Here is a 16209-nt window from a genome sequence, read left to right on the forward strand (position 1 = left end):
TATGTGTGATTAGGATTTTTTAATTTTATTATTAATTCTTTTTAATTAAAGATGGATAATAATAAAATAGAATAATCCTAATTTGACATGGACTAGCAATTATAATTAAATAAATAAATTATTATTTAATTATAATTATAGTTGACAAATATTAATTTAATTTTAATTAATTAAATTAAAAAGAGTTTTAAGAGAGAAATATCTCTCTTATTTTTATAAGGCCGAAAATCACATTATAAATATGTGATTTGGGCCAAAAACCTAGCCACCCTCTTTTGAGATAGCCAAACTCCATCTCTCTCTAGGTTTTCTTCTTGTTTTAGCAATTTTCTACAAGCATCAAGCAAAGAAAATTTGTCATAGAAGAAGTTGAGAGAAAACTATCTAGTTACCATCTTGAAAAGTATCTCACACTTAGCCCACTTTAGGTTCAAGATTGAAAGATTCTTGAAGAATAAGTGGTAATTCAAATTGCTTGAGAATTCTAACAATTAGTGTGGTAGTGAATTTACTATAATTTACTAGGAAAGAAGAATTAAATATATTCCTGGCACAAAGTAGGTAATATCTTTTACTTTTGATTCTTTTATGTTGATGTGATTATTATTTGATTTGTATGATATATGATTGTGAATTTTCATTTGTGTAAATTGGACAAATTGCTTCCATAGTTAGAAAATATTTAAAGTCCATGGGTTACACAATCACAAGCATTCACTACGATCAAAATCCAACATGCATGTGTTCATGTAAACTATAGATTTCAAAAATTTTTCTAATTACGGAAACAAGCAATCCAAATATACAAACGGAACTACACATCATACATTTAAGCAAATCAATTTAATCACATGAAAAAAATTCAAGAAACAAGATATATAAGAAATCACACCTTTTCTTATGAGAATCTTGAATCTTGCCCCTTAGTGAACTGTAGTAAATTCACCACCATACCAAGGATTGATTTCTTAAACGAACAAACTTATCACTTATTCTTCAAGAATCTCTTCAACTTGCATCTTGAGTGAACAAAGTGTGGAATACTAAATTAAGATGGTAACTCAATTGTTTCTCTCTTTTTCTTCTTTAAAACAATGATTATTTTTCTATAAGAAGTGTCTAGAAAAAATACCAAAATTTGAGATCAAGAAGACCTTAAAGAAAAGGGCGACTAAGGAGGATTTTGGAGGAAGAAAATTTGTAGCAATAGGTTTAGCTAAGAGGTTTTCTTCTTGTGCTTTTTTATAAGGTACAACTACCCCTTTAATATTATTTTCCATTATGAATTTTTTTATTTTAAAGAATTTAATTAAAATTAAATTCATATCAAGAATCTAAGTAGGTCATCCATAAAAAGTTATGGTTGTATCACACTCTTCCAAAAATTATGAAAATTATAATTAAATAATAAATAATAAATAATTTATTTATTTATTTAACTATAATTATTGTTAGTTCGATTAGCTCAATAAAAATGATGTGGGAATATCTAAGAGGGGGATGAATTGGATTTAAAAAATTATTTTAAACAACTTGAACTTTTCAGCTTGATGATAGGTTTTCAAAATTTGTTTTCACTTCAAAACAAACCAAAGGAAATGAACAAATAAGCTGAAAACAAATTTTCAATACTCTTCTTGATGAAGTGAAATGCTCAAATATAAAGATGAAGAGTAAGTGAGCTTTGAACAAATTTCTAAAACATTTTTCATGATAAGAACACAAGCTCAAGAAGAAAGAAGATTTACAAACTTGCTCTCTCTTTAAAACAAGTCAAAACCAATTTAAAACGCAAATAAGCAAGTAGGTTGGAAGTGGATTCTCAAAACTCTTCAAAGAAAAGTAAACTAAGATATGTATTAAGGTAAATCAAAAGTGATTTGAAGAGTGCATAGAAATAAAACAATTTTGAAGACAAATATTCAGGTATCTTCACATTAAGATAAAAAGCACAATTTTGACGTGAAAAGGAAAAAAGCTAATAATAAATTTAAAAAGCTTATTCAAAACGAAATAAGCAAGATAAAAAACAATTGTTCAAATCTCTTCAATGCAAAGTAAAATCCACAAGTGAGAAATAGTGAAAAGATAAAGCACAAGTTTAAGAGGAAAAAGAGAAAAGATAAACTATTTATAGAGGTTCGGCCCTTTCCCTAGGCGCCCACATCCTTTTCTTTGGCTCACCAAGGAGTTTTCAATCCACTATGAAGATTCCTTTTTCAAAGGTCAAGCATAACCTTTACACATTGCCTATTGGAGAGGATCAAGCATAACCTTCTACTACCTTTTCACAAGATCAAGCATAACCCATGCACTACCTTTTCACGTGAGTAAGGATAATAAACACAATGCCTTTTCAAGAGTAGATATAATCTTAGTCTTTTCAAGGATCAAACAAACCTTAGCCTTCTCAAGGATCAAGCAAAACTTTTACATATTGCCTTTTAAAAGGTTCAAGCATAACCTTTTCTCTCTTACAACGTTAAAGCTCACATATGACTCTAAAAGGCTAATTTGGCTGGGTGAGTACATAAAGGAAGAGTTTGGTAAAGCTAAGAAATGATTACAAAAGATATGAGTGAAAGCACAAAGGAGTGGAAGCTCAAATATAGCTCACAAGCTTTTGAAAGAATATGAGTGGCTGCTCTAGCTTAGTTTTCTTTCTTTTTCCTCTTCTTCATTTCATTTGTTTCTAGATCAAATGATCTCTTTCTTAATTCTCCTTACTTTCTAAATGTGCTTGAGAAGTCTTTTTTATAGTTGGAAAAGCTTTGTAGACATTGGAAAAGCTTTATAGTTGTTGAGGATGATTTGATGTAGAAATTATCTATTATTTTTGTCTTTGTCTAGCTTTCTTGAAACGAGGTATCAATACCCTTGAAAGACATCTTGATACATTAACATTTGCTCTTTGGAATTTAAAATTGATGGTGAAGTATGGAGACTTTGAGGCCAAGTCTCTATACATTGTGATAGGTATCAAGATTTTTAAATTAGGTATCAAGACTTTGAAACCAAGTATCAGGATTTTGAAACCAAGTATTAGGATTTTGAAATCAGGTATCAAGACTCTGTGAAATGTCTCCATACCTCATTTTGATATCTCTATACCATTGTCTTGATATATAGAAAATTCTTCTTTTTGAACCCAATTTTGATGTCAAGCACTTGGATATTTGCTCTTGAAGTCTGAAGGTGAAGTCTCTGTACTTGAAGTCTTCTATCTTGATACATTCAAACTTCTTTTTTAGATTCTGAAGATTGAAAGCAAGGCTCGATTCTTGAGATGTGTGTCTCGATACACTTGGTCTTGTTCTCTAGAATTCTGCATTTTTGAGAAATTATCTTGATATTTTAGTCCTGTTCTCGATACTTCAGTACACGTTCTTTGGAAAAATGACTCTTATTGAGTGGAGTGTCATACTGTCCAGAGTTATCTCAATACATCTTTATACTTAGGTTATCTTGAGGCACATGAAACAAATAAGTCTCAATACTCTCTTTCGAGGTCTTGACATTTCAAGTTAGTTTAAGCCTTAAAACACATAATTAATCTTGAAATGCATAGCTTATTTGTCAATCAAAAGCATAGGGATTTTTCATTAAGTCCTAATGCACTAAGCATTCAATATTTTTATCATTCACTTTTGTCATATTAAAACAAGGATCAATCATATAGCTAACAATTATTTATCCATGTCAAAATAGGATTTCTTATTGAATAATTATTCTATTTTATTATTATCCATCTTTAATTAAAAAGAATTAATAATAAAATAAAGAAATCCTTGTCAAACATGGAGTCTTATAATTTATCAAGAAATTATAATTAATTATAAATAAAGAATAAACTATTTGATTCCTTAATTATAATTAAAATCCTTCAATATTGTTTTATTTTAAGATAATAATTACTTTAATAAATATTTTTCATTTTAAAATAACTCTTACCTTAAAAAAATATTTATTCATTAAGAAAATTTTTTGACTTACCAAAAATAAAATAATATAATTAAATAATTTTTTATCTTTAATTAACACATATACTATTGTCTAATTTAAGACAACTCTTGTCTTAATTAAGATAACATATATACCTTGTCTTAATTAAGACAAGAGTTGTCTTAATTAAGGCAATAGGTAAAGTTACCATTTTGAGCATTAATTTAATTAATTAAAAATGTATGCATTTCAACTTTGAATTCTACGAAGCTAAGTAGGAAACCTATTTGGATGTAACTATTCTAAGCTCCAATAAACTTAGAATTACTATTAATCTCATTAAGATAATTCAAGTTTATTAACTATGAAATCACTCCACCATAGATCTATGGTTGCACTTTTAGAGTAACTACAATTACAAGAAATGATCCAATATTAATATTTAAATTGGTTGTCCAATTGCAAACCTTATGTTGTAAACCCTCATAACCATCAAATGACAAAATGTGAAAGGGTTCTTTTCAAAAATACCCCTTATAAATAAAGTGTTTTTGAAAATAGTTCTCTCTATAATTTAACTATTTTTAGCGAAGAGAAATTAATTTTAGACAAAATTACCATTAATGAAACCGACCCATATGTTTAGATCCACACCTCAAACTGACTCATATCCTTTGAGCTTTCCTCGCCAGACCATTCATCTCTAAAGTATTCATTACTAGAAAGAAAAACTTTTAAACATTTTGAGCATTTTATAGTGATTTTTGATACATGAAGAAAAATCTCTGAGCGTTTTGAGCATTTTAAATATTTTGGAGTGATTTTTGATACATGAAGAAAAACCTTTGAGCATTCTTCGCCAAGTAGGCATATTCGTTGATTATATTGTTAAATGAAATATAGTGTTGTTTGAAATTGTTGATTTTGTTAAATGAAATTCAATAGTTTTGGTGGTTTTTAAGCATTATGTAATCGGTTTTTGGGTATTACGTGACTAGTTTTTAAGTATTACGTGACTAATTTTTAGGTATTGCGTGACTAATTTTTAGGTATTACGTGAATAGTTGATATGGCATTGCGTGACTAATTGATAGGCATTGCGTGACTAGTTTTTAGGCATTGTGTGACTTAGGCAATGCCTACAACTTAGTCACGCAATACCTACAACCTAGTCAAGTAATGCTTAAAAACTAGTTAAACAATGCTTAAAAACCAAAGACACAATGATTAAATCACGCAATACTTAAAAGTCAGTCTCACAATACCTAAAAAATAGTGACACAATGTCTAAAACCAGTAATGCAATACCTAATAATCAATTGATTTGCTTGCTCCCAATCAAGTTTAAGTTGCCAAAGTCATACAGTATTCAAATTTACAAATATGTTTAATCAATTTTAACTCCTTAATTTGGAGGTTCTATGAATATAATCTAATAAACCCAAGAACCTAAAACACATACCTTGATGTCATATCTGTTTTTTGGAATAGTGAGAAAGAGCTGGATGGCGAGATAAACAGTATTTGGTAATAGAGAAAAATAGAGATTTAATTTTAAAATTTTTGTTTGGATGGCAGGATAGAGAAAACTGAAACCATTTTAATTTGTCTGAAATTGTTTAAAAGGCATTGCTTTCAATTCATGCCAAAAATTGACTAAAAATAGTTAAAATTATAATAAATGATACTTTTGAATTAGGTTTATGAGGAAGATTATCTCTCACAATTTCCTCAAAAGTGAAATCACTATTTTATCTTTTATGTTAATTTTTTCTTAAATTTTATTAAATTGGTGATCCAATACTTTAGATCTAATTTTTTTTTAGTAGCAAAATATGATGAGTAGCTAATTCATCAATCCACTAAGCTTAGATTAATCATTAATCTTTTTGAAATTACTAGAAGTGATGTTAATGCTATGAACTTCACTTTTTGGATACATTTTCTTGGATGCTTATCTCAATTATAATCCTAACACACAGAGTCTAAATCAACGTAATAGAATGATCATGCCCATGGTATATCAAAAATTATAAGAAGATAAAACATGAGTCCACTATCCATTAAGATTTTGATTCTATCATAAGCGAATGCACACGTATGAGATCAAAGTTTAAGTAATTATTAAATTTAAACTTGATTCTCATGTAATTCCAATTCAAATTATAGTGTCATTATTCGAAGTCAATTACTCCGATGATTTGAGACTCATCATTCTCTTGAAGTGAATCACATTTCTTGTTTTGGAAGTAATCTAGACACTATAACTTTAACATAATAAAGTGATTAGCTTTATTATATGGCTGTGAATAATTTTTAGATTCTATTAAAATACATGTCTTCTATGCATAACTCTGCATTCAAATGTATTTTAATATCTTAATAAAATCATAGTATTTTTATAACTAGAAAATAAATACTTCCTTAAAACAAATTCTTCATCTTATTATTAAAATGTATTTTCATTACAAATAAATGAATGAAAATAAACATGATAACATGCTTGCTTTCAAGACATCATATTCTCAAATTCCTAACATGAACATAACAAAAAAAAAAATTGTTTAAAATTTTTTAAATAGTTTAGAAACTTTTTTAAATATTATACTTAATTCATAAAGATTTAGAACATAAGATATACCTGATGCAAACTCACCCTACTCCTGTTGCACTAATTTATCAAATTTTTAAAATTTTCATCTTAGATTGCAAAAGCCATAACATGACGGCTCGGATTTTTGAAACTCTTAATTCTTGCTTAATTTTCTTTCTTAATCTAGTGATATTGTTAACCATTTCAAATGCCATACATCTCGTTTTCCTTTTTCTTTTTTTTTTTTTGTTATTTGGTCTTTAGATTCATAAGAGGCAATGCACTTTTTGAGGTAAAAAACTTAAAATAGAGATAAAGATCATGAATAATAAATTAAGGTCTAAATTAAAATATATTAAATAAAATCAAATGCATTAATTGAGGTTTACGTAGCACTTACTTTACCGCTTGATCGAAAGTACAAGTTCAAGAATATGTTCATATGATAATGAAGAAGTCGTAATCAGTATTTTCTTATTTAGTTACATTTAATCATCCAAATAAATATATTAATTTTAATAATATCTTAAATTTAATTTAAATTACTTCACAAGGAATGGGAATATCACTTATCTCATATATATCGTGAAGTTAATTAGTGTACCGATTGGATGGTCACTCATCATAATGATTTTAGTATAGAATTACAAGTTTATTGATGTACTCCCTATAAACATTTCTTATTTATTACTTACGGACTCTCTAAGTGTCCAATGACTTAAGATGTTATTTTAAATTAATTCCATAAAATTTTCTTTCATATAAAAAAAAATAATTTAAATTTATTTTAAAAAAAAAATTTTGATTTACAGAAAGATTTGAATCACGTGGACCCTAATGGTTCAATGAATACACTAAACCCATACTCAGTAAAGCCCAAATTTAGTAGGTTCAAGTGATCCAATATGATAAATTGAAAAATAAAATAAAATCATGCAAATTCAATAAAATTTACGTGAATAATTTTTGAAAAGAAGCATAAGGTACCCAATTGAGCGGATTGTTTTGTTGTTGGGTTGGGTCAACTTAAAAATATGTGGTCAGGTGTATGTGAGATGCTTTGGTCACGTATTGGACCGACTAATCAACCGCCCTCTCTCGAACCTTTTCTAACCCCTGACCAAAATTTTTATTTTATCAAAAAAAAAAAATGATATTTCATTTCTCTCCAATATCACCGCTCCTCGCACTCTCTTCTTCCTCTCTCACTTCCCTTTGCCTCCGCTCCTTCCTTCGCTCTTCCCCTAAATCCCCTTTTAGCCCTTCCCTTTTCCTCAAACCCCGCCTCTCCCTTGCATGCCACCTCTCCACCGGCGGCAGCCTTCGCATGGACTCGCCTTCACCCGACCCCCCTTCCTCCCTCTCCGTCGAGTCTATAGCCGAGGGTTTGAAAAATCAAAGCTTAACGGAACAAGATAATGATAATATCAACAATAAAATTAAAAACAAAAATGTCAAATTAGGCCTGGAAGATCTGAATTGGGACCATTCCTTCGTTAGAGAGCTCCCTGGTGACCCTAGAAGCGATTCAATACCACGACAGGTTATTTTTCTAACTTCTTTTTATTTTCTTTTGCACGTTTTAATTTTATGCTATTTTTCTTGATTTAATAGGAAATTGTTGAAAGTATATATTTTTTTTTTAAATAAGGAGATTTTTCCTGTATTTTTTTTATGTATTTTATTAAAATTAAACTACTAGTTAAAATCGCAAATTTGTTAATTGATTTAGTTTATAAGAATGGAAAAAGGAAAAAAAATGGATCTTTATCTACTGATTAAAGAGCGAGAAAAGACAAAGTTGAATCTTTGATTTGTATAATTTGAAATAAGCTTTTTTAAAAAATTTTTATGATGATTTTGCAGGTTTTACACGCCTGTTATACGAAAGTTTTGCCATCAGCTGAAGTAGAGAATCCGAAGCTTGTTGCCTGGTCAGACTCAGTGGCTGATTTGCTTGATCTGAATCCTAAAGAGTAAGCATTGCATTACACTGTGATTTTAAATGGTATGAGCGAATGATTGTTGATGGGCATCTAAGCAATCTGTGATTTTAAAATGTTAGTTTCAATTTCCCTAGCTGAACTGTTACTCCTTAGAAAAAACATTCGGGCATTTGCATCCATGTGTACTCCTTGGGTTTCTGATATGTTGTTGTTAAGATATTCCATGTGAGCACTTGAATGGTCTTTGGAATATACATTTCCTGAGTATCATAGAAACTGTTAGAGGTTATTCTATTTTCAAATTTTCACTATGCCTTAAACTCTTTTCATTATTGATGTTTGGATATCCTTGGAATGTTTAACTTCTAGCATTTGACTGGAAACTATAAAGAAAGGGGAAAAGGGGGGGGGGGGGGGATTATTTGTATAGCTAGTGATGATCATATGGCAACATTCTGATTTACAAGGATGTGTTTTTAAGATGGCATGTCTACATTTGTTTGTACTTTGATATCTATCTGTAAATATGCTGAAATGCTTGTTTTCTTTTAAGGCTTGTTTCATGCATGGGATGACTTCTTATTTCATGCTATATTTGTCATTTTATCTAGTCTCGGATAGAAGAATTTGAGAGTCAGTTGGATTATTCATCCTATACAATATGCACACTCCTATATGGTTAGGAGTAAGTAAAATAAATTGAAGTCTTCTGGTTATGCGTGCACCAAAACAAGATAAATGAAGACAATTTACTCATAATTTTGTCCTCTCCTATTCTATCTATTATCCTATTGACTAAATGTAACCTTAATTTATAGGATTAAGTCATTTTCCACATTCTTGGAAATTTTCATTTTTCAAGCCTTGGTTTTGATTGTTGTTTACTGCCTTTTTCTGTCCCCTTGTATTGCTTCATGTTATCCTAGGGATTAACCATATAGCTCTTCATTGGAGCTGCAGATTTGAAAGACCAGATTTTCCCCTTAAATTTTCTGGGGTTTCTCCTTTGGCTGGAGCGTAAGTATTTGTCACAAAGCTTTTATTACTATCAGCTTATTTCTTAGTTATACTCCTTCTGGTCCTCATTGATTTTACCTCTGACAGGGTGCCATATGCTCAATGCTATGGTGGGCATCAATTTGGCACGTGGGCTGGTCAGCTGGGTGACGGCCGTGCAATTACTCTTGGGGAGATTCTAAATTCTAAGCTAGAAAGGTGGGAATTGCAGCTTAAAGGAGCTGGGAAGACCCCATACAGTCGATTTGCAGATGGGCTTGCGGTCTTGCGAAGTAGCATCCGCGAATTTCTTTGCAGTGAAGCAATGCATTTTCTAGGAATTCCAACTACTCGTGCCCTTTGTCTTGTGACTACTGGAAAATTTGTAACTCGAGACATGTTCTATGAGTATGTTCACTGGGTTTTTGACTTAGATAATGACTGGCTAAGTGGACGTTTCCTGCATACTAGTAGATAAATATGTGGGGTGTATTTCAATTATAATTCTTTTAATCTTCTACTGCAGTGGCAATCCAAAGGAAGAACCTGGTGCAATTGTTTGCAGAGTTGCCCAGTCCTTTCTGCGGTTTGGTTCATTCCAGATACATGCTTCTAGGGGAGAAGAGGACCTTGGCATTGTTCGTGATTTGGCAGACTATGCCATTAGACATCACTTCCCTCATATTGAGAACATTAGTAAAAGTGAGAGCTTGTCTTTTAGCACAGGTGATGATGATCATTCAGTTGTGGATTTGACTTCAAACAAGTATGCAGGTAAATATATAGGATTCATTACCACACGTGGTATAGATGGTAAATTTGATGAGCTATATGAAAGTGGTTTAGGCAAAATTAGGGTGGATAGGTGAAAAATCAGTTTGTGGGTCGAGTAGGTCTCCCTTCTCTCTTTGTGGTTCTGCATTGTGTCAACTGCTGACTTTTGTGGATTTCTTTTTACTACTCTGATGACCGTGAAACATGATTTCCTATTACTGTTGGCTGTAAGCTTTGTCACATTCAAAAACTGTAGGGCTATTCCAAGTTTTCTGTCTATGGATTTTATATAGAGCACAATGGCTGATCCTGCATACTGGGAGAAGGCCTGAACTGTTGTTGCATAGTGCTTACTTATGTATCTAGGCGAATGACACATGTGCTTCTTTCTCTGGTGTTATGACCTAATGGTTTTTGACTTGTTGGTTGGGAAGCAATTGAGACAGGCTAGGTTTACTCTGCTGGGTTCCAACTTTACATTTGGGTCAATAAGGAAACATTTTATAATTTTAGTCTTGATTTCTGTTCATAAATTTATACTCCCTTGTGACTGGCTCAATGATACATAGAGAGTTGAATTTGTCTGTGGTGTGCAGGACATGAGTGCTTCCCTGCACCCCTTAATGCAATGTTGACAACTAGTTTTGCCTTGTGTATGCATTGAGTGCGGTGCAGGACATCAGTCGTTCCTTCTTGTACCCCTTAATGCAATGTTGACAACTAGTTATGTCTTGTGTATGCCTTGAGTGCAGTTTGTCCATATTGAACACAATGTAGTAAAATTTGATGATTTAAGTGGTAATAATTCTAATTTTTTACTTCTCTTTTTGTTTATATCAGCATGGATAGTGGAGGTTGCTGAGCGTACTGCTTCTTTGGTTGCAAGATGGCAGGGAGTTGGCTTTACTCATGGTGTTCTGAACACTGACAACATGAGCATTTTGGGTCTCACCATTGATTATGGTCCTTTTGGATTTTTGGATGCTTTTGATCCAAGTTACACACCAAATACTACAGATCTTCCTGGGAGAAGATACTGCTTTGCAAATCAGCCTGATATTGGCTTATGGAATATTGCACAATTTGCCTCAACTTTGATGGCTGCGCATTTGATAAATGATAAAGAAGCAAACTATGCCATGGAAAGGTATGTCTAATTTAGAGTTCTCTCTTCGTTGTAATAATGCTAAAAATCTTCTGTTATGGACCACTTATACATTACCTTGTTGCAGGTATGGGACAAAATTTATGGATGATTATCAAGCTATAATAAGCCAAAAGCTTGGCCTCCAAAAATACAATAAACAGCTTGTCAATAAACTTCTTAATAATTTGGCTGTTGATAAAGTGGATTACACGAATTTCTTTCGGTCACTTTCCAATATCAAAGCAGATCCTGGCATTCCAGAAGATGAGTTATTGGTGCCACTGAAGGCTGTTCTGCTAGATATTGGCAGGGAACGCAAGGAGGCATGGGTCAGTTGGGTACAATCCTATATACAAGAGGTACAATGGTATTTTGGTCACGTGAATATACACACACTGAGATGTGTGTGTGAATTACTATCCTATAAACTGGTGTTGAAGTTTTTAAACTCCAAAAATGGGTTTATAGGGTTGCCATATGTCTATTTAGTAATTATTCTAGTTTATTAGTCTCTGTTATTGTAGCCAAACTGGTGTTGATAAGTAAACAAAGTTGTGTTCCTCATTTTCCAATTTGTTGTAGCAACTGCGGAAAATCTCACAAGATATCTTTTTTCTGCAGCTTGTTGCCAGTGGCATCTCAGATGAGGAGAGGAAAGCTTCAATGGACTCAGTGAACCCTAAATATGTTCTCAGGAACTATCTATGCCAGAGTGCTATTGATGCAGCTGAACTTGGTGACTTCAGAGAGGTTCGAAGGCTGCTAAAAGTAATGGAGCGGCCATATGATGAGCAACCGGGAATGGAAAAATATGCGCGCTTGCCTCCAGCATGGGCTTATCGGCCTGGTGTTTGCATGCTGTCTTGTTCTTCATGATTTTATTAGTTGGCTATGTTATACAAAATTAGAAATACCAAAAAAAGGAAGAGTGCACCTTTGTATATAATAGTGGAGAAATTTTTTATTTAGCTTTTCACCCCCTTATGCAATAAAGTGTAGTAATGCTTGTATACCAGTGGGGACAGCATTTACTTCACTCTGTAGTGCATATCTATGCTATAACCATGGCATTAGCTTCTCATATCTATTGCCCATTTGTTGTAATGGTATGCTAGAGAAAAGAAAAAAACTACCGGGAAACCTTGACGCTCAAAGTGGGAGGGTCCATTTCCCCCCTCGTCGTTCTATTTCGCAGTTGCTGGTCCATCTTAATCCTTGTCACGTTTGACTATCCTAGCTTTTGAACTGGAATGCATAAATTGAAATTATATTTTCAGCAGAGTGCATATGTCACGTGTCTTGGTTACCAATCTCTCCAATAGGTGAAGGAAGGAAAGTTCCTATTTATATGTTTAAGGGATCAAGGATATTTTATTACAGATAATTGTGTACGATTTTCATTTTCTACTTACATCTTGATATTTTTATTTCGATTGATTTTTATTTACAAATTCAAGACTCTCTCTGTCTCTCTTATTGATGCGGCATCTAGATGTCCAGGCAATGGTAATCTTTGTAAATTAATATTATTATATTTTCAGTAGCGTGTTTACAAAAGTAAATAGCAAATTTAAATTTGGCTTTGGATGTAGCTCCGCTCCTCTCCAGTGCATGTATCGGATCTTGACACGTTGGCTACTACAAAGCCAACGCTCCCAAATTGACGATCCAGCGGAGCAGAGAGGAGAGCTGCATCACCCAGCGATAGACAAACATAAAAAATAAAACGAAGACTGTGAAGATTGGACTTGGAGGAATCGTCTCTTTTTTCTCTGTCTAAAATTGATAATAACTCCTGATTCCGGCCCCTTTTGGATTCTCTTGATTTTAATTAATGCATGAAAGCTCAACCATTGACTTTATATGCTGACAAATGTCAAGATCTGAAAACAGAGTGGCCTCTTCCGTCCGTGTGAAAGCGTCATTGCAGAGGCTTAAATCATCTCCCTCAGAGTTTTGATTACTGTGCTTTGCAAATATAGGAGGTAGGTAAGGTTCTTTTTTTTTGTTGCTGCTTCTCATTTGATTTCGTCATTTCTTGCGCCATAGTGTAAAATACTAAATCTTCTCCCCCGATTCTTAATACCCACATTCAGTTTTGCTGAAACGTGTACAAGTGTATGAGGAAATGCTTCTATGAGTTGTCAAGTAAAAGCAAATCTGAATTTCTGGGCATAGTTTTCTTATTCTTTTGATGGGTTTGCTAATGAATTGAAAGATGTTTGAATGTTACTTCCACAACCTCCAAAAGTTTCCATTTTTGTTAATGGCAAACGTAAATAGAGACGCTCCATGGTCGTAATATTAAAGCTTAGTACTCTCTTTTTGTTTGTAGTAAGTTTCTTTGCAGTTGAAACACTTGTCATACGCAACTTGACATAACTCTTTTCAATTCCAAACTAGATTTGGGAGGGGAGGGGAGGGGAGGGAAGGGGTGTTCTGTTTCCGCCTTAATGCTCCACTTTCTTAAACATGTTTCACTATTCAATTCTCTCCTTCAAGCCTTTACCTCCCTAGACTATGTTTTAGATGTGCTAAACACGAAATTGCTGCGACCTGCACAACGACGATTTCATTCTGACTCTCATCTTTGTTTTTGTTTTGTTCAATCACATCAAATTCCTTGGAACTTCAGATGCCCTAAAGCATCTGTTAATTTATCTTGACTATGGTCATTTCAATGCTCATATTGTTTTCTAATTGCCTAAAAAGTTTTTTACCATTAGGCTGTTTTACAAATTAAACGATAACTTAAATGTTGCATATGAAGAACTGCCTTTGCTCTCCCTTTTGGGATCAGATGGTGACGGTAGTAGTTTTTTATTCTGTACTGGATAGTTGAATGTGATCACAATAGTTGAAATGATGAATCAAGGAAATGTGGTTAATCATGTCGCATTCCACAGGGAATGAGAGGTCCACGAAATCTTGAGGTGTGGAAGATGGGCGTTGTCAACTACTTGGATGCACTTAAGCTGCAGGAGAAGCTGGTCTCTGATAGAAAAATTTGTAAGATTCCAGATACTCTCCTGTCCCTGCAACATCCTCCAACATATACCCTTGGCAAACGGCGAACTGATCACAATTTGTTAATACCTGTGTCTGAATTGAAACAAATGGGAGCTGAACTTCATTATACACAAAGGGGAGGAGACATTACATTTCATGGTCCTCGTCAAGCCATCTTATACCCTGTTATTTCTCTTCGGGAAATTGGGCTTGGTGCTAGGAATTATGTAGAGAAACTTGAGTTAACTATGATTGAATTAGCATCTTTGTATGGTGTGAAGGCATGTGCTGGACAAAAGGGTGAGACAGGGGTTTGGGTTGGAGACAGAAAGATTGGTGCAATTGGTGTCCGGATATCGTATGGAGTCACCTCTCATGGGTTGGCATTCAACATTGATCCTGACTTGAAGTATTTTAAACATATTGTACCTTGCGGGATTGGAGATAAAGAAGTTACATCTTTGAGAAGGGAGACAGGTGCTGTGCTTCCTGCTGAAGAAGTAATTCATGAGCAGTTAATTTCTTGTTTTGCAAGACTCTTTGGTTATAGTAGTATCACATGGAAGGAGAGTCCCTTGATATTGCCTGATAATGAAGAAATTGAGTGAGTTGTAACTTATAATACGTGAAATGATCTCACTATGTAACCTTTGATTAATATATTCATGGGAGAAAATTAATCAAAATTGTTGGTTTCATTCTGTGCCTGAAAGGTGAATCCAAATTAGAGATCCTCAGTGATGTTGGAATCAGGACGGCTAGAAGATATTAGCAACGTTGAAGGATGTCTACTGTGTCCTCCCATCCAGGTATAAAGTGGGTGACATGCTTTAGGATGCCTTGAAAACTTTTTTATTCTTATTTAAAAAATGGATTGAATGGTCTGCTGAATGAGTGAAATTCACTTTCCCTGCTCTCTGCAGCATTCCCCAATTCATCGTCTTTTGGCCAGACAAAGAATTACTGGAAAACCAATATTAAATTTGTATAGAGAAACCAAAACAATTATAAAAAATAACTAGTTACACTTTTTAACATTTAAAATTGAGTGATGAACCAATACAAATATGTTCTTCCATTTCAAAAATCAGAAATTACAATTTGGTTCAAAATTTTTTAAAAGCTGAAAATTTTAAATATATTTATTTAATTTTTTGTTGGTTTAAAGTTTATGATGTTTTGAGTTTAAGTTTTTAGGTTGCAAACTGTAAATTCAATTTAACATTAACTTTATCTGTATTAAACTTATACTAAAAAGGGAATCAGATTAGCTAAAAATTGAAGTAGTTAAAGCAACGCTTATTTGTTTATTATGAATTAGAATTTTGTACTTGCAACTGTCATGTCAACATTTCGTGATAACTCCCTTAGAAATCAAATCCATAGGATTAGAACTCATGGAATGGAACCTAAGCTTGTATGCAACTAGTGTTTGATCCAGGTTGTTTTACTCCAGAAAATCATATTGCCTACATGAATGAAACACTGCTCAAGTAAATTTGGTACCATTTGACCAACATAAGAGTGTGGGTTAACTTGGAAGCCTATACTGTGACGTCTACTCTGGTTCTGACAAAATGAACATGGTTCTTGCAATCTATTCACATGTTCTTACTTTTCATAGGGATCCTTCAAATACAGCTCTCAGGAGTCCTTTTGACCAGATCTTATATTAATGGGTTTCGTATTCTATCACCATGACCATTCCTAAGGAGATGGGACTAGAATGTTTATGTTAACTTTCCCTCTTTCTATTTTATTTGATTGCTGACTAATCAGTGATGCGGCATCATAAAGTTTTT

General features: G+C 32.9%; 2 protein-coding genes across 3 annotated transcripts in view; both read left to right on the plus strand.

The window, feature by feature from the left end:
- LOC18589701 (UPF0061 protein Mfla_1788) lies at positions 7590-12677 on the plus strand. Its single transcript, XM_018127740.1, has 8 exons — positions 7590-8078; positions 8402-8511; positions 9442-9498; positions 9586-9885; positions 10004-10251; positions 11092-11398; positions 11484-11757; positions 12020-12677. Exons 1-8 carry the CDS (start codon positions 7686-7688, stop codon positions 12272-12274), a joined length of 1944 nt encoding a protein of 647 aa, XP_017983229.1. The 5' UTR covers positions 7590-7685; the 3' UTR covers positions 12275-12677.
- The window catches only part of LOC18589702 (octanoyltransferase), a 4917-nt gene continuing 1725 nt past the window's right edge, over positions 13018-16209 (plus strand). The window contains exons 1-3 of one of the 2 annotated variants that reach the window (XM_007014795.2): positions 13018-13383; positions 14305-15011; positions 15121-15216. In XM_007014795.2, coding sequence (XP_007014857.2) covers positions 14308-15011; positions 15121-15124 — 708 coding nt within the window. In that variant the 5' untranslated portion in view covers positions 13018-13383; positions 14305-14307 and the 3' untranslated portion in view covers positions 15125-15216. The other variant, XM_018127741.1, reaches the window with a different exon arrangement.

Source organism: Theobroma cacao, chromosome 9 (genome assembly GCF_000208745.1).
Source record: "Theobroma cacao cultivar B97-61/B2 chromosome 9, Criollo_cocoa_genome_V2, whole genome shotgun sequence".
NCBI lineage: Eukaryota > Viridiplantae > Streptophyta > Magnoliopsida > Malvales > Malvaceae > Theobroma > Theobroma cacao.

What these genes read in the sequence shown, in the direction of transcription:
- LOC18589701 (XM_018127740.1), top strand. Translation starts at nt 7,686, where the DNA reads ATGATATTTCATTTCTCTCCAATATCACCGCTCCTCGCACTCTCTTCT. An exon ending in GACTTCAAACAAGTATGCAG is followed by an intron (nt 10,252 to 11,091) that starts GTAAATATATAG and finishes TGTTTATATCAG; the next exon opens with CATGGATAGTGGAGGTTGCT. An exon ending in TACAATCCTATATACAAGAG is followed by an intron (nt 11,758 to 12,019) that starts GTACAATGGTAT and finishes TTTTTTCTGCAG; the next exon opens with CTTGTTGCCAGTGGCATCTC.